Here is an 18,802-nt window from a genome sequence, read left to right as displayed (position 1 = left end):
AGTGCAAACAGGGATAGAGAAAGCATGATTATGTAGTGCTGGATAATAGTAACTAAGGTTTTTTTATTTTCTTTAATGGCTAGCATTTCAGCTTTAAGCTCAAATTATTCTACAATCATACTATGCAGTAAAAATATAAGGACAATGGGTCATCTGTGAACAATTTCACCAGTGTCATTCATGTCATACTGGAAGTACTTTGCATACTGCAGCTTGGCACTGCGCTCTTAGGACACTAGCTAGATCCGATCTGCTGTAGTGGCATGGGGTATTACCTATATCTGGTGCTGGACACCATTAGAGCTGTTTTTTTGCTGTACAATATTGAAGAACTACACGTCTAAATCTTTTAAATGAAAGATGAACTACTATTATTGGGATGTCAAAGAATTAGGTGCTGTAAAAATTAAACTGAAATCTTTAAATCAACTGGGATTTACTATTTATAGTATTTATTTTATATGATGCAATCAACTGTGACCAGACTCCAGCATGATCTTTTTTTCTTGGGTATTCAGAGGCCTCCTTGCCCTTCAGCATCGAATGTGTTTCTTCTTTTTGAGGACTTTTTTCCAGCTCCTAGATCTCAGCAGCATATCCAGTCCCAATGTCAAGCACCTCTGGGTATTACTGAATGTGTGCTGCTCACATTCTGCTGGCCTCAGTCAGGTGTCTGCCGGCTTAGCAGTGCAGTGACAGCTCACGACGTCTCAACCCAGAGTAGTACCTGGGGAAAAGATCTGGTACTGTGTAGTGTGCTGTGAGTGTTCACACAGACGGGCTGTGGATGTCTTTTGTGGCTTGGTTCTTCTGTGTCAGGTCAAAGCTGTGTTTAATGGGCGTCTTCAAATGCTGGGGTTAAAGATGATGCCTTTTTTTTGTTTGTTTACTTGTTTTGTTTTATTCTTATGACTTTAACGTGATCGGAAACTTTATTAGAACAATTTGTGGTTGTTTATGTTTGGGTGGGCTTTTGCAAATTACTCATGATGGAATTATGTGAATTTGAGGTGTTGGAGAACACAAAGCCTTTTCGTTTTCATGAAAGAAAATAAACACTTGTTTTACAACAAATTTAAGTATTTAATTTTGTCAATTGTCCTTGTCTGATGTAAGATTATCTGGAGGTGGAGAGCTGTGTTTGATTTTAGCCACTAGATGGTACCACAACGCAATAATTTGACACTTTTTTGAGGTGTGGTTTTATAGGCAGATAGTTTTGGGACCATCCTCAAATTCATTTTGAAAGCAAATGGTCATGTAAAGGACAGATAAACACCTGTGTCTTTCCCACTAGCCATCCAGGATATGCCCTATGTAGTTCTGTGTTCTTGGCTGGAACACCCTGCAAAAATGGAAGGAAAGCCTTCACAGCATGACATTGCCAGCTATACTGCCAAAAAACACCAGTTACTGTATTGGCAAGCTTCTATCATTGTCAAGTGGGCTGTTGGTGGTGTTTGCAAGGTTTTTGCATACCTTTTAGGTAGTTACCTTGCTAGTTTTGGAACAGAACTCCTTAATGCTGCTTTAAAATCTAATTTCATTGCCCCTAAAAGATGCATGGTGTAGATGAAGAATAAATGAAAATGACTGCTTAAAAGGAAACAAACAAAAACTAAAAAATCCCAGCTCTGACTTCAGTCTAGTCACCATCTGCACATCATGAAATAAAATAAAAACGTATTCAGTATTTCATTTTGTCAATCGTCCTTGTCTGATATACGATTTTTGGGAGGTGGACTGTGTTTAAATTTGGCCACTAGGTGGTACCACAAATCAAGTTTTTATTCCAGTACGTTTTACCAGGTTAACATCTTATTTCTTACCCAGTTAAAATCTAGTAGAGATGGTATGAATAATGACAAACATCTTCTTAACAACAAAATTCCAACTCTGACCCAGTCTCTAGTCACCATCTCCTTAATACTGATGAAGATCTAGCAGACTATCCAATCCGAGCTGTCCGACACCCCTGGCTAAAATGTAATAAGTTTCCTGTTTTCGTTCCCTATATGACAGCACCGCCGTTTTTAAAAAAATCGCTGAGAGATCGCTGGGAACCTGGGGCTGGAGGTCCAGGAGTGCATTAGGAGTTGGAGGAAGATCAGGGACAAGTTTGTAAAAATGAAAAAAAAACTATGAAGGGAACCAGCATACCAACATCTCCCTTCTTCCTTGCTCTATCGTGGCTCTCGCCGCATATAAAGCATAGGGAGACGTCGTCTAATTACAGCAATAGTCTAATAAAAACATTTCTTGGTTTTCAAACAGCCTCTTTGTGTTTGAGCTAGCAGAGCATGCAGTGTAAATGATTAAATTGTAAAAGAACCTGAATTGTAGACGTAAAAAAGCAGAACTGTTTGTGTGGTATAATAATAGAAAATATTCGGCAATGACCGCCAGCTTGGTCATTGTCGTTAGTAATTCATTTCATAACAACCGCCTCTGATCATTAACGGAAAATACACGGGATAAAAACAAACGATTTCTTATTTTATAGTTCTTCTGTTGTTGATGATGATGTAATGGCCTTGTAACATCATAATAAACCGATGGTAATCTCCACAGCCCCTCGTAGAATCATGCAGGTAAAGGTGAGTCGTACGATCATCCGATTAGAAAGGGCGTGTCTCTCGTGAAGTCGTACGCGGTGAATTGGATAACCATGCAAAAGCCTTAACCCTGCCCTTCATTTCATGTCTCAAGTCAATGGGAGTTCAGTTGTTCAACAACAAAGGATGCTCTCAATCAAGTTTTTCCGGCCAGTGTCCTGAAATGACCGATTCTTGGCTGCACACTGATTCCTTCAACAAGGGCTTAGCCTTTTGTGTTGCCTCTGGATTTCAATGACTGATAGGGTGGCTGTTCTCCAACAGAAATTGGCGTTAATAATGCAGCATGCAATGCAAATCCAGTCTAAACACTGGCCAGAGACGTTCACCAGTCCTGAAAAGCAGAACCGCTTGGGCTGAGCACGGGGGAGGGGGTTGGGGGGTCTGTTCGAGTTCTGCCTGCCTGTGTTCACTGTCTCAGGCACTGGTGGAACACCACATGACTCCATAGATTCCAAAACAATGTGTTGCTATAGGAATAAATGGTGTGTTAGCCTACGTAACTGGTTCCTACAGATAAACAGAATGCTTTTGTTCGGAATGTCGCATATTCATAATGGACTTTCCGGAGTTTTCCTGGATATTTCTCCAACAAAAGACCTGATTTAAATGTTTTAATGCTGCATGAGAAAACAAAGTTGTAAAATATCCTCCCTCCCAGGTGGAGTGTCTGTTAGCCATTCTTGGTCCATTGAGGGGTATAATGTTCCCCAGCTTCTGAACCTCAGGAGTAGCAATCCCCATTATATTCATTATCAAAACAATGTTACAGTGAAAACCAGTTTGTCTTACTTCCAATAGTTAATAATTAATATACTCTGTATTTGTTTTAATCAACAGGGTATGCACAGTTCTGTACAGAAGTTTAGACATAATAGTATCAAATTACACCCTTCCCTTCTGTGCTCCTAAAGCAGTGTGTTGACTGGCTGGAATTGTTGGGGGAGAAGATACCATGCCCAAATTACAGTTTACAGCAAAAAATAGTTTACAGTAAAAAATAGGACCTATTGTCTTGGCAATCACTGATATCTTGTGTGAGTGAAGATCTTGAAAGGGTAAGGAATACGTGCAGACGCCACAATCCCTTTCAGGCTTAACTCTGCTCCCTCCAGGGTGGAAAACCGGAATTTCTGGAACAAACTGACAGTGAACAAGAAGAGCTCCATCCGGGCCAGTTGCTCCCCACTGCATATCCTCTTCCCTGAGATGAGAAAAACAGGGAGTCACACCTTCAACAATTCAAGCATAAATGTTTAAATGTACAATAAAACATTTTGAAATATAAATTTGGGGCTGGGTTCTAAGTAGATAAACGAAAACTGTTCCTTACTGTTTGAGGCATTCTTTCATATCCGTTATGCCACTACCATAAAGCTCTTCTTTTTTTTTGCAATGAAAGAGCCCTGGATCATTCAAGAGGTATCTTGAAGAATCTTACCTGTAGAGAAGGGCAAGAAGGCATCTCTTCTCCTGAACTTGCCCTCTGAATCCAGGAAGTGACCTGGGTTGAATTCATCTGGTGTCTCCCATTCAGACTTATCATACAGCACTGAGGTCAGTATGGGCATCACAGCTGCTCCCTACAGGAAAACGCATCACAGAAGCAGGAACAGGAAGTAAGAGGAAACTCTTAACTCTAAATGAAATATCACTCTCAGGAGGGTGGTTAAGGTTAATTTGTTTCTTAAAATGTATGTTTTAAATTGTAGGAATTATGCATCTGTTGACCATAATATAATTTTGAGGTATTCAACATTTATTACAGTTTTTATCCATTGCTTTGGGCAATTTCACGAAACAGAAATTACATTCTCAAAACAACACGTGCAAACCTCCAAACCAATGGGCACTTGTTCAAAACCGATTGGCATTTAATCAAATTGCAATTGTTTTAGAAACTCCTTGCAAATGACAAGTACAATTGCCGACAGTTTGCACACATTTCAAATGATTTAGCACATCTGTGCAAATGGTTAGGTACAATTGCCTTCAGTTAGCCCAATTACCAATTGAATACATCTTGCTGGTCTAAACTGACTGTTGCTTCTCAGTCAAGTGGTTGTTCGCTGCAAAACATGTTGGCATAATTTCCTTCTGTACATCATCACCTGCAGAATAGTTCACTCCACTGTCACAATCGTTCAGGCACATAATACCATGAAAAACATCATGGTATATACTGTAATATGGATCTCTTGGGTCATCGGCTTAATTTTTTCAGGTGCAACTAGAACTTTACTAATCAAGGAAGAGTTTCTCACGATCACCAATCACTCAGTAATTTTAGTAAGCTGACAGGTGCTATCCAGGAGTATAAATGCTTCCATCAAACATCTAGGGCTTGACAAAGTTCAGTACAGTTGACAAGTATGAACATGGAAGCACCAAACGAGCAAGGGCAACTGCCTCACAATGTGTGCTGCGATATCCGAAAACGGGGTAGTAACCCACATTCCAAGTATCGGCCCATACAACACCCAGAAGCTCCTGGTGTTTCTTAGACCGCCTTTACGTTGATCTTATCCCTCTACATGAGGGGGGTTTGGTAGGGCCTCACTTGCCGACATATGTGATTGTGTGGGACAATGTCAACTTTCACCGTGGCCCGCTCATCAGGGCGTGGTTCGCTGCCCATCAAAGGATGGTGATGGTGCTCCTAGCCCCTTACTCCCCATTTCTAAATCCTATTGAGGAGTTTTTTTCAGCTTGGAGGTGGAGGGTCTACGAGCATCGGGCTCTAAATCAGAGGTCCCTCCTCCAAGCATTGGATGCTGCTTGTGAGGATGTAACGGCTGATCATTGCAGGGGATGGTTGCAGCATGCATGCCGGTTCTTCCCACGTTGCATTGCAAGGGAGAACATAAGATGCGATGTAGATGAGAATCTGTGGCCAGACAGACGTGAGCGTGAGGCTGAGCAGGAGAGTGAGGACGAAGACTGAACACTTCCTTTCCTTCTGTATGTTTTGTTACAGTAGTGTAGGCTATACTTCATTTTAGTTTTGATGTTCTTTTTGTTTGACAGTGTTTTTTGCTGTACACGTTTTCTGTTTCTGTTTTTGCAATTACATACTGTAACAATTTCCAATGCATGAGTCCAATACAGTTCGCCATGTGAAACCTTTTTGGCTCCTCTTGAATTTGTTTCTGTTTGATACACATAGTATTCTGGAAAGAAAACATCTACTACAGTAACCATTCAGTGTCAAAGGACTAAGCCAAGATTGAAATGTGCACATGAGGGATATTTCTATGGTCCACTGACATACTGACAAAACATCTAAACGTTTTGACCGGCAGTGCTTAAACAATGCCAAAGGTACTTTTCATTTTGGGGGCACTGACTATTAGTATGACAAAAGGAATTCGTTTTAATTGATGAGTTGTCTGTTTTGGGAGAGATATGACCTTTTTGCAGGTGTGCCAAAGTGTTTTGATAAACCATCTAGGTTATTTTGGCAAATATATTTAAAGCTTGGAGAATGTCCTTTTCTTTTCGGGAAGGAACTTTTCATTTTGGGGGCAATGACTATTTTTATGAGAAAAAGATGTGGTTTTGAAGCTTGACTTAACTGTTGTGGGTGAGATATGACCTTTTGAAGGTGATCTATGTTGTGCTGAACCATATAGGCTATTTTGCCAAATGCACTAAGAGCTTTGAGAATGTAATTTCGGTTTCGTGAAATTGCCCAAAGCAATGGATAAAAACTGTAATATAGTATTGCTTTTATGCAAACGGGCTTGCAGCATGGGTAAGGCATGAGAATAAAACTCATGCCCTTTGTGCTGCTAGGACCTTGCTCTACCTGTTAAGCTTGAGGACCAACACCCCTACAACCACTACAATGCTGTAGCATACCATACCTAAACAAAAACACACCTTGCAAAATAATAATACAAAATCTATGAAAGCCTCTGGCTTGCAAACCTTTGGAATGAAGTATCCTCCCAGGGCTGTGTCTTTGGCAGCCATCCTCAGGCCATTCAGGGGAACAATGTTCCCCAGCCTCTGGACCTCATGGATGACTGCGTCGGTGTATGGCATGTTGGGCCGGTCATCCATGCTGGGCGCTCGTGACTGTCCAATCACACGGTCTATCTCAGCATGGACCTTCTCTGTTGCATGTTGCATGAAAGCACGTTAACAATTTGACAATATCCAAGTGCTATAGCAATGACATACGTCACTGTCATTATATCAAAAGTTTGTTCCTTAAAGTTCTATAGCATCCCTACAGTATCCCTTTCCAAATCTAAGCTTCCTGAAATCTCACATAATTGTACAAATTGTAGGAAAGGGAATGGTCTGTGGCAAGCACAATCACATGCTCTCCTAGAGACTAACCGCTGTCGATGTAGGCTATCTTAACCTGTAAGTGTGGGTACTTCATCAGGTAGAGGAGGCTGTCTTACCCTGTGTGTGTGGGTACTTTATCAGGTAGAGGAGCGCCCAGCGCAGGGTTATAGTGGTCGTCTCCGTCCCAGCCATAAACAGATCCAGTGAGTTCAGGACCACGTTGGCCTCATCAAAGCCATCGTCCGGGTCATGTGTCCTCTGAGAGAGAATGTGAGGTGGACGTAGCCTAAGCATTTTAGATCCACTCTAAACGATCTGTGGCCAAAACTATAAGAACAGCTTTGGCAATAATTATTATGTCAAACGTTGTGCCTTATTCAGATAATGATAAAAGGAGTTTATTCCCCTCTTTGAACTAATATGGATTGCCAGTCCTTTCCAAAACAGCACAAGCTATCAACACACACTTAAGCTACAGTAGGCACACTGCCTTTGCATCACCGTCACTTTGTGACGACAAAAGCTACATTTCAAAGCATATGGAAGATCTTACCTCTGTTATTTCTACCAGGGAGGCATCAATGTAATCTCTTGGGTCGGCAGGGTCAAAGTTCTCCTTGTGTCTCTTCAGCTCTTCCTTCAGAAAACCAGTGACATGTCTGTAGCAGCTGAAAATGTCATTGTGACGCCCAGGCAGATGTTTCATTATGGAGGGAAAGGCCTCATACAGCTGGTGGGAGGAGGAATGAAAGCATTGGCCATTTTCATGTATGCTTTCAATGACAGTGATCCATAAGTTTCACTCTTTCTTGTGTCATTTGGTTAAAATTATTACACTACTTGATGCCAAATGGATCCCTCCAGATGGACTATTTGAGACAGGTAGTGCAGCATCCTCTGAAATGTATCATCGCTGTAATCAAATCGGTGGCCAAACTCCATCTGGCAAATGATATTGGAGACAGCGCTGTTGATTAAATCTGTTGGCTCAAAAGCCTCACCTGAAAGCAGAAAGAAAAATTGGTTCAGAACAGGTTCTGAATGGTACAGAATTCACTAATATCACTCTAACGATGAGTACATTTTCATTGATGCATTTGCCATCTTACAGCATAGGTACAGTGTGAGTTTGTCTGTTTGGCTTGCCATGACATATACAAACATACTACACAAAAATACATATATATGGAATGTTTAATTTGCGTCCAGAGACAGTGGAATGGTAGAGAGTGTCTGCTACTGGGTGCCTTGTACCTTTCTGTCTCTCCATCTCCTCCATGAGGTTGCGGCACTCCTCACAGATAGCCAGCTCCAGAGTCTTCTTCCCCTGGCCAAAGTGTTTGAGCGTGCTCACAGTAAAGCGCCGCTGTTTCTTCCAAGTCTGCCCATTACTGAAGAACAGACCCCCTGGAGACAAGGTAATACAGTCTTGTGCAAATGTAGAAAATGGGGTTTCTTTTCATTGCAGGTTTTCGATTAACCCGTGGTCTGCGAGTGATTGGTAGAACTGTGGTGCTAATGCTAGCATGCCGTTTCAATGATCTGTAGAGGGCTGGTTGGGAAATAAATTGGGTAAGTGATCTGATTGTTTCAATAAAAGCCACTTTAACGTACCTTTAATGAGATTACGAACTGCTGAATGCTGTGGATCAGATTTGTTAGAACAGCACATATTTTGAAAGCATCAAGAAAGCACAGCAATTCAGATTGAAAGTATAGAGCAAAGACAACATAAATAAATAAAATGAAAATAAATAAATACTGCATATGGCTATAAAGCTGCCGGTAAATGACTTACTATTTCCAGCATAGACCCTGGCCACAGTGGGGCTGTAGGGTCTGTCAACAAAGTTATCTCCCTGGACCACCAGTGCTTCTCTTATTATCTTATAGCCATTCAAGAACACTATATTATCACGTCCCAAACGTAGACCAAAAATGTTCCCATAAACCTCAGCCAGCTATAGGGGAAACATGGAACGCCAGAGTGATGTCATTGTCCTTAGAATGCTTACACTCTGCTCTTCTGTATTCTTTGATACATTCTCATATACATGGTGGGGCAACAATGTGTGACTTTTTTCCCCCACATAATCAATGGTTGCAAGGAATTCTAGTCCATTTTGTGATTAACCATATATGTTAAATTACATAATGTTAAATTACATAATTGAAGGGAGGCACTGTGGCACAACAAGTAGCCCTGACCACATTCGGGCTTGATGCTGATGGAGGACACAGGATCGATTCTGGCCTGATGTAATTTCTCCTGTCCACTCCCCATCTCTTCTCCCTCTCATTTCCTGTCCCACTCTTCCCTGAAACTATCGATTAAAGCCTAAAAAAAATATATACAGCCGCGGAAAAAAATTAAGAGACCACTTTAAAAAAATTATCAGTTTTTTCTTTTTTTTCAATGTATTGGTATGTGTTTGAGTAAAAGTAACACTTTTGTTTCATTCTATAAACTACTGACAACATTTCTACTGAATTTCAAATAAAAATACTGTCATTTAGAGCATTATTTGCAGAAAAATGACAATTGGTCAAAATAACAAAAAAGATGCGTTGTTTCCAGATATTGATTTCTGATCTCTTCCTAAATTAAAGCATTAGTATTGTGTAGTTTAAGAATGAATATGAACTTGTTTCCTTTGCATTATTCGAGATCTGAAAACATTCCATTTATTTTGCTATTTTGACCAATTGTCATTTTACTGCAAATAAATGCTCTAAATGACAATATTTTTTTTTTAAATTTGGTAGAAATGTTGTCAGTAATTTATAAAATAAAACTAAAATGTTAACTTTACTTTAACTCATACCAATAAATAGTAAAACCAGAGAAACTGAGAATTTTGAAGTGGTCTCTTAATTTTTTCCGCAGCTGTATATACTGAATATTTGCTGATGGATCTTTTAGTGGCATCTTATTAGTTTGGGGTGTCATTGTTTGTAGATGGATTTGCACATGGCTACAGCAGTGGCAGATTTGGACTCATTACCAACCTATCATGGTGTAGACATCTGGCAATAAGCCAAAGCACTTGAAATAGTAAAACAATGTATGGCTTTACTATCTCAAAACAAACACACATGCCTATTTGACGTCATATGTTAGTAGAATTGAGCAACAATTTGCATTCTTGCTGCTCACTGCTTTCCTCACCTTTGTCAGATAAATGTGTGGTTCTTTGGCATCCATGCTGAAGATGTTTCCTACAAATGGAAGTGGAAATGGCCCTGGAGGATAGCCGCTAGGCTTGCGATTCTTTAGGTAGTCAGCAATCAGGAGAAAGACAAAAAAGATCAGCAGAACTCCCTTAAACCCAAGCCCTTCGAAGAGCGATAGGAGCTGCATGGCTGAAAGGATTTTGTGCATATGAGTTTGGGTCTGTGGGGAGTTGAAGGGTCCAACTAGTGTTCTTGCGTAATACAGCATGTGGGTCCTGCTCTTGGTGTTTTTCAGCTGGCAGGTCAGAGACACCAAGGGGGGAGAGTGTGTTTGCTTTGGGCTTGCTGAAAGAGTTGTGGTATATTTAAGTTTGTATAGGTTTTACAAAGACTTTAGCAGATATTCTTAGCACAGGGAGATCCTTCGGACCCTAATCAGTTATGTGATATGCTCAATATATAACTATCAATCATATCCACATGTCCTGCCCATATATCAGTAAAGAAAGAGGTGATATGAATAAATCCAATCCTGTACACAAGTCTTTTAGGGAACCTTTAACCTATGTTCACTTTGGTTCTTTGGTATCCATGTTGAAGATGACAGAAAAAAGTGGAAAAGGCCCCTGGAAGCTACATACAGTATATTGTTTATGTTTTAATTTAAGTAACTTGTAGGTTTGTTTATTGTTTTTTGGTTATTTGTGGTTGGCATGAGTTTGTCATGATGTTTGAATATGACTCATTTTTCAATCCTTTTACATCACCTTTTAAAGACTGGTTGGCCTGGTTATTTATCATTGTAACCTCTGCTACCACTGAAGCATGTGACAGTCTCCTGGATGTCACCCTTGCTCTCACTGCTCTTGCACCTGTCCTGAGAACACACCTCGTGAAGAGCCTAAAGGTTGTGTCCTGTTTCGCAATCTAATACTGTATGTGTAAGTACTTCAAATATTTTCCCTCAACGTTGTAAACCCTTTGTGCTGAATCACAGCAGGCTGTGGGTTAGCAAAGTTCAATACCATTTAGCTTGTTGTTCTAGTGTACCGTGCCTTGCAAAGTTCAATACCATTTAGCTTGTTGTTCTAGTGTACCGTGCCTTGCATAAGTATTCACCCCCTTGGATGTTTTACCCTTTTATTGCTTTAATAAATCAATCATGGTCAATATAAGTTGGCTTTTTTGACAACAAAAAAACATAACATCCCTCTTTATGTCAAATTGAAAACAGATTTCTACACAGATGTCAATTAAATAAAAATATGTAATGAAAAATAAGTGATTGCATAAGTATTTACCCCCTTATTCAACAGAAGTCCAGCCAATTGGTGCTAGAAGTCTCACAATTAGTGAAATGTGGATCAGTGTGCAGTGAATGTGTGGAGTGTGCAGTGTGCAGTGAATGTGATAACACCTGTGTCCGGAAGGTCCATTTACTGGTCAGTATTCTTCAGTAATCATTTTGGTCAAAAAAGCCAACTTATATTGACCATGATTAATTTAAAAAGCAATAAAAGGGTAAAACATCCAAGGAGGTACTCCATGTCCAATAAAGCTCAAATTTGAAGCAGGTTGACCCAGACTTGCACTGCAAGAATGTATGTATATTATTTAAGTATGAATGTACTTAAAAAATAGTTGTGATTTTTTTCATATGATTCAGTGACATAAACGCATGGTGTATGTGGGCCACCATTCAGCCAACTAACTAACTAAAATTATAATCATAAAATAGTGCTATTGATAATGTAAATGTATCATGAACTCTACAGTGAAGGAAATGGTAAAATAAATAATAAAGATGACATCCATGAGTTTCTATTTCCTTTTTTGGTCATTTAATTTTCTAACCATGTGTACAATATTACCTTTCTCTGTTTCTACTCTTTGGACACCTCACAAATAAAACTTGAAAGGGACATGGGGGGGGGGGGGGGGAGCTTTGCTTTTGAAATGGTGAATAAAGACAACAATTCCAAGGCAGGAATTCAACCTCTACCCTACACACCACCCTTTCTCAGATGATATGGCTAAATAACTAGACACATTATATGGTTATATAATTAGACACATTATATGGTTATATAACTAGACGCATTATAGGGTTATATAATTAGACACATTATATGGTTAAATAATTGATTGCCTTTGATTTCCTTAGTGATAACTGGCAGTACCAAATACATACCGTGGCAAACATAATCAGTAAACACAGTGTGACAGTTCATCTAAGCGATATCAGTGTAGGTTATTAAACATATAAGCACATAATATTACTATCAATCATATTTTAACCATTTTCCTGTTACAGATTTTGTTTTTCAAGAGAATAGCCTAAAATGAATGTCTGAATGAATGTTGTTGAGCAAAATGTATTGGACAGGTCATTTCTCTGTCAGCGTGTGTGTGCAAAGATTTTGAAGGGGTAGGGGCAGCGTGTGGCCCCCACATCTCCTTCCAGGCTTAACTCGACTCCATCTTGCGTGGAAAACCTACATTTCTGAAACAGGCTCACGAAAAACAAAAAGAGCTCCATCCTAGCCAGCTGTTCCCCCAGACACACCCGCTTTCCTGACAGACAAAAAAAGCATAGAACCTTCAGGGTGAGTGTCATTACTTATTTTAAGTCATGCTTACTTATCCACAAGGTATTCAACAACATAGGGAAGGTGTCAGAGACAGACTTCCGGCATTGAGTTAATCTATGGTGCTTTAAGTGTTGTGTTGTGTGTGACCTAATTTACCAAATGTTCCACGAGGCAAAGGAAGAGCCTGAAGAGCAACAACCACTTCACTGATATGTAACGTTGAGAAGCACTTTTTGCAACTTCATCTTGGGTCCCAGGGTTTACACATACATAGTTAATGACTATGAATTCACTATAGATATGGCAGAAAATAGTTAACTATTTGAAGTAAATACAGAGCTGTAGGCTGGTAAGAGCAACGATTTAGGTTGCACAAGAGCACAACAAAATGTCCTTGCATTGGACATTTAAATCCTACCTGCAGAGAAGGGCATGAAGGCGTCTCGTCTCCTGAACTTGCCCTCTGAGTCCAGGAAGTGACCCGGGTTGAATTCATCTGGTGTCTCCCATTCAGACTTATCATACAGCACTGAGCTCAGATTGGTCATCAGAGCGGTCCCCTACAGGAATTTGCATAAACATAACACCTGAGTTAAATTCCTTTGGCTTTTCCTAGTCAGACTTATCAAACATCACATATGTCAGATTGTTTGTACATGCTGTTGAACTGCTCACTTAACTGTTAATCGTGACAAGTATTTATTGATCACAGGGGATGTGCTTGCAAGATTATAATTTAACGAATATTCACACTTTTTCATCTTGAGTTAAAGAGACGAGCCACACCTTGGGTATGAAGTATAATCTGCTTATGTGTGTTTAAGAGATGACCACACCTTGGGTATGAAGTATCCTCCGAGTGTTGTGTCCTTCCCAGCCATCCGTGGAGCGTTCAGTGGGACGATGTTCCCCATCCTCTGGATCTCGTGGACCACAGCTTCAGTGTAGGGCATGTTGGCTCGGTCAGACATGCTTGGTTGGTGTGACTGACCAATAACACTGTCAATTTCTGCTTGCACCTTCTCTGCAGTTCAACAGGATGGTAAATACATACAATGTCACATATACTCACACACCAGACATTTAGTAATGCACTGAAACCTCCCATGACTAAAAAACATGCTATGTAAACACTTAGCCTGTTCCTATGGAAATCAAACCAGTATATTTTATTACTGAAAATGATATCTTAAGTTACACATTTGTAGACTTTTATAATTTACACTTGAATGAATGGCCTGTGGGATAAATTGCTGTTTCATTTGTAATCAATACACACTGAGAGTTACATAGGAACTGCTCTGGCTCTCACCCTGTACATCTGGGTATTTGATCAGGAACACCAGGGCCCACAGAAGGGTTGTGGAGGTTGTTTCTGTTCCAGCAAGAAACAGGTCCAGTGAGTTTAGAACCAGATTGGTCTCATCAAAGCCATCAGTGGGGTCACATGAACCCTAAAGTATAGAAAATAAACATAATGTAGCCCATAGCTGGCAGGTAGAGGCAGGCATATTAGAGGATATGCACTGTGGAGGATATGACAGTTGTAGCTGCACTGTGTACATAGTAACATATTACTATCATCCCAGGATTAGAAAGGTTGTGTCATGATAAATCACGTGTACATAAAACATTCTTCAAAGGAAGAATAATATCTGCCATAATAACTAAAAATGAATAATGTTATATTGATTTAAAATAGGCTGATATTTACACTTTGCTTCTCAGTGATGTAGGCATCAATGTAGTCTCGTGGGTTGTTTGGGTCAAAGCTGTCCTTGTGTCTCTCCACCTCTTCCCTTATAAAAGCACTGATGTGTTCAAAGTTGTCAAACATGTCATTGTGTCGCCCAGGCAGGTACTTCATTATGGCAGGAAAGGCCTCATACAGCTGGCGGGGAAAGACACCGGAGACACGGGAGTCACAAACGGAACATCAGTAACTAGATGCATCCAAGTAACAAGTGTCAGCATTCAACGTTTACACAGGGACGAGAGATAGGGGATTTTACAATGACAAGTGATTAGAGGACCAGCACTTCAAGGAAAATTACTTTGACCGGCAGTGAAATAATGAATATCACCCTATTTGATACACATACAGTGCCACTTGAAAGTATGTGAACCCCTTGAGCAGTTAAGAGTTTTCTGTTGTTTTACCATGATTTTTCATTATTTTCATCACCAATTTTCCATAGATGAAATGTCAGGTTTATGTTTATCATTTGCATGTACTTGTTTAGAGGGAATTGTTTGAGTAGCCAAAAAACTACATGAAACATGGAATTAGTCCATTTCAAAAGTAAGTGAACCCCCAGCTGAATTGGTAAAGTCAAGCAGGTAACAGATTGGGTGAAACATATTTGGGTGCTTAATTAGTCAATTCAGCAAACCATCAACTGAGACATCCTTAGGAAAAGGGTTGGGCAACACAGATTAAAAGAGAGAGGAAACCAACCAAACTACTGTAGTGCCAAGGTGTACCCACACAGATCCACCATGCCGAGAGGAAATGAGATATCCGAGAACATCAGGAAGAAGGTACCGACAGCCGATTAGTCTTGGGAGAGCTATAAGACCATCTCCAAAAGATTCCAGCTCAATCCATCCATCCAAGACAAATAATTTAGAAATGGAGGGCATTCAACATGACCGCATCTCTGCCTAGAAGTGGACGCCCATCAAGACCATCACCAAGATTGCCCAAACCTTTCCCTAAGGATGTCTCAGTTGATCGGTTTGCTTAATTGACTAATTAAGCACCCAAATAAGTTTCACCGAATCTGTTACCTGTTTGACTTTACCAATTCAGCTGGGGGTTCACTTACTTTTGAAATAGACTAATTCCATGTTTCATGTAGTTTTTTGGCTACTCAAACAATTCCCTCCAAACAAGTAAATGCAAATGATTGTTAGATATAGGCATTTTCATAACTTCACATAATAGGCCACAGCTATCAATATGGCACCTGGCCTTTTGTCTATGTTGATGGGCCATCAGACCTGGTCCCTAGCTTTTGTGTGTCTCCGAGTCAGAGACATTAGTTGGCTTTTGTCTTCAGCCACGACAAGATTAGCTGAAGCAAAGACATTAGCATCCATATGGCCCTACCTGTAGCTGTAAGCTAGACATCCCCTTTTGACCTCCAGAAACACCCATTCCCTCCCCTAAACCATACATTAATTCCACAGTATAAATGTATGCGCAATGTTTGTAATGAGAAGAAGAAGCAAGGAGACCGACTCCTCAACATGCAGACGTGCCTTGTGCATGCTTGTGTTGTATGGAGCTGACCGTGGCATGTGATTGAATAAACACATTCTTTCGCTAAGCCGTCTTCCACAAGTCTGTTATTCTGAACAAGCTAACTTGAACCAAGCGTGGGCATCCGAGGATTTTGCCGGAGGACAGCACAAGCTTTCATTTACAGCACAATCTTTCAGTAAATGATAAACATAAACCTGACATTTAATCTATGGACAATTGGTGATGAAAATAATGAAAAATCATGGTAAAACAACAGAAAACTCTTAACTGCTCAAGGGGTTCACATACTTTCAAGTGGCACTGTATATGCCAATGTGGTACTACGTTAGATCTCAAAGTGCATTCTTTTTCAAATAACTGATCATTAATCACTACATAAGGTATGTCCTGATCGGTGAGGCTTAATTAAATCAGTTCACAGCTAAAAGATTTTTCTTTGAAAGCAGGCTAAAATACAACTAACATGTTGATAATGTGTTAAAATTATGCATTATTCCATTTAGAATTAGGCATTATAATACCTGGGCCCATACTGTTCCCTCTATATATAATAAGTCGTTCAACTTCTGAAGAACCTTCTGGAAAGTATGATCAGTATAATCATACCGCCGTCCGAATACCATCTGACAAACGATATTGGAAACGGCATTGTTGAGAAGAACTCTTGGATCAAATGGATCGCCTAGAAGGATTGCGAGAAGAATGAAATATCTAAGTTTCTGAAGGCAATAATATTTGTAATAGAACATAAGAACAAACACACTATTGTGCAGCTTAATCTAGAATAGTTCTCTAGTGCAACCAGTCAGTTAGGACACTGATGTATAACAATCCCAGTATTTGTATTACTAAAAACATCAGAGAATGTGGATTTTAAATGTTTTACACCGAGCAGTGACCAGTCAAATGAATGTCATTGGGTCACATTCTCTTTATACCCCGTACCTTTTTGCCCCTCCATCTCCTCCTGAAGGAAGCGGCTTTCCTCACAGATGGCGTTCTCCATCGTCTTCTTCCCCAAGCCAAAGTTTCGGAGCGTGGTCAGAGTGAAACGGCGATGCGTCCTCCACCTCTGCCCATTACTGAAGAACAGACCCGCTGTTGTACAGAGAGGAGCAGGCGGATTTAACATCAGAAACATGCTGCCTAGGGGTGATACAATGTGTGTGTGTGTTTGTTTGGGAGGGGGGGTCAGAAAGAATGACCAAATTATTAAATGACCATTTTCAGGCCATTTAACCAAATGTTTCATTGCCTTCCTCTGGTGCGATATTTGCCAACAAGAGAGCCCAACCTAGTCAAAGTCTCTGAGTGATAATCTACATTGACATATGATCAAGCAGTAGATTTACACAGGTAAGACGTACATTATCCCATTCGAGTTTACCCATAACCTTTGTATGAACATCTTTACCAGTTAAATCTCAAAGGCACATCTGTGGAACATGTGTCCCAAACATATACACACGACATAAAATGACATAAAATTAATACAAAAATCTATTTTCTCACCATTTCCTGGGTACATTCTTTCACCCATTGGACTAAAGGGCCGGTCAACAAAGTTCTCTGCCTGACCCACAAGGGCCTCCTTCACCATCTTATAGCCCGTCACGAATACAGCCTGGTCTCGTCCCAGACGCAAAGCGTAAACGTCGCCATAAACCTCAGCCAACTGAAAAGACAAAAATGTATAAGTAACCATTTCCTTTTATCTGTTCTGAAAGTCGAGCTCACTTAAGTTTTTGATTTTAGAACATTTAAGGGCTGTCCATTCATATAAAGTTAAAATGCACTATAAAGCACCTGGCGTGTGTGTGCTACTGGATCAATCACCCTTTTATTATTGTTGAAAGTGATATATTTTGTTGGATAAAATACATGCTTCACAAAACAAACATTTAGTAACCACTAATCTGGTCATGTTTGCTGATTTAAATCTTCAGCACATTTGCAGATCATATTAGTAACCTAAGTCTAGAACTTGAACTTGACTTAACTTAACCTTTTGTCGCCTAATGAATCATTAACAGGCGTGTCAGAAAACTACGACATGTCAAATAATATAAACTGACTGTCATTTAATACCGAATGACTTTCAAATCACATTAAAACTACTCAATGTGTATTCATTTTGGGGGAAAGGAGGCGGTTCTCTCACCTTGGTCAGGTAAATATGTGGCTGTTTGGAATCGATATTAAAGATGTTTCCCACGAAGGGTAATCCCAATGGACCTGGGGGGTAGTTAGGGGGTTTTCGATTCTTCAGGTAGTCGGCAATTAGTAGGAATATCACGAGAAAGAGCAATAGACTCTTCAGGTCGAGTGATTCCAGCAGCAGACTAAGATGCATTTTCGAGACTAGGCTAGTGACAGACCGAGTTATCGTCCTGCGGAAGAGCGGCGTTGTCTGCAAAGTTTCTTAACTGAGGAAAAGACCTAGGCGCTAGGTGCAAAGATTTATGGCTTCTCGCCATGTAATGAGATTCAAGGCGTGTTGCCCAATACATGGGTTTCTCGGCTACGTCATGCCTGGTTGCGTGCGCAATCTCGCGGCAGAAAGGAGCAAGATAACGTTGAAGTGGATAAAAAGCTGTGGAGGAAGGCAACATGACAAGGAGTTGTTGTGTGGTGAACTACTCTAACAGAGTTGGTAAGATGTTCAGTATACCTAGGAGGAAGCATCCGTTTGCCAGGAAAAATAAAATATCAAATCAAATCAAATATAGAAAAAGGCTCAACAATGTACAAGGTTACGTTTGGGAATATGTTGAGGGTGTGTGCAAGCATTCATGGCAACAGAATAGGGAACGGTAGGCTAAATAAGTAATAAACAATACATTTAAACTGGGCTT

At 40.1% G+C, this 18,802-nt stretch overlaps 1 protein-coding gene across 1 annotated transcript; it reads right to left on the bottom strand.

Annotated features, from left to right (window-relative positions):
- Window positions 1-3,215: 3,215 nt before the first annotated feature.
- LOC308382762 (uncharacterized protein) lies at window positions 3,216-18,300 on the bottom strand (the record flags this gene model as incomplete). The annotated part of the gene is made up of 18 exons (XM_080860287.1): window positions 3,216-3,819; window positions 4,057-4,198; window positions 6,546-6,733; window positions 7,031-7,172; window positions 7,468-7,644; window positions 7,755-7,915; window positions 8,169-8,369; window positions 8,713-8,875; window positions 10,084-10,383; window positions 12,502-12,662; window positions 13,098-13,239; window positions 13,516-13,703; window positions 13,992-14,133; window positions 14,394-14,570; window positions 16,469-16,629; window positions 16,893-17,045; window positions 17,460-17,622; window positions 18,109-18,300. The coding sequence occupies 18 exons, from the start codon at window positions 18,298-18,300 to the stop codon at window positions 3,638-3,640; spliced, it is 3,135 nt and encodes a 1,044-aa protein (XP_080716413.1). The 3' UTR covers window positions 3,216-3,637.
- Window positions 18,301-18,802: the final 502 nt, after the last annotated feature.

Source organism: Sprattus sprattus, assembly GCF_963457725.1.
Source record: "Sprattus sprattus genome assembly, chromosome: 2".
Taxonomy (NCBI): Eukaryota; Metazoa; Chordata; class Actinopteri; order Clupeiformes; family Clupeidae; genus Sprattus; species Sprattus sprattus.
Note: the sequence above shows the minus strand (reverse complement) of the source record. Positions and strands in the feature narration are given on the sequence as shown.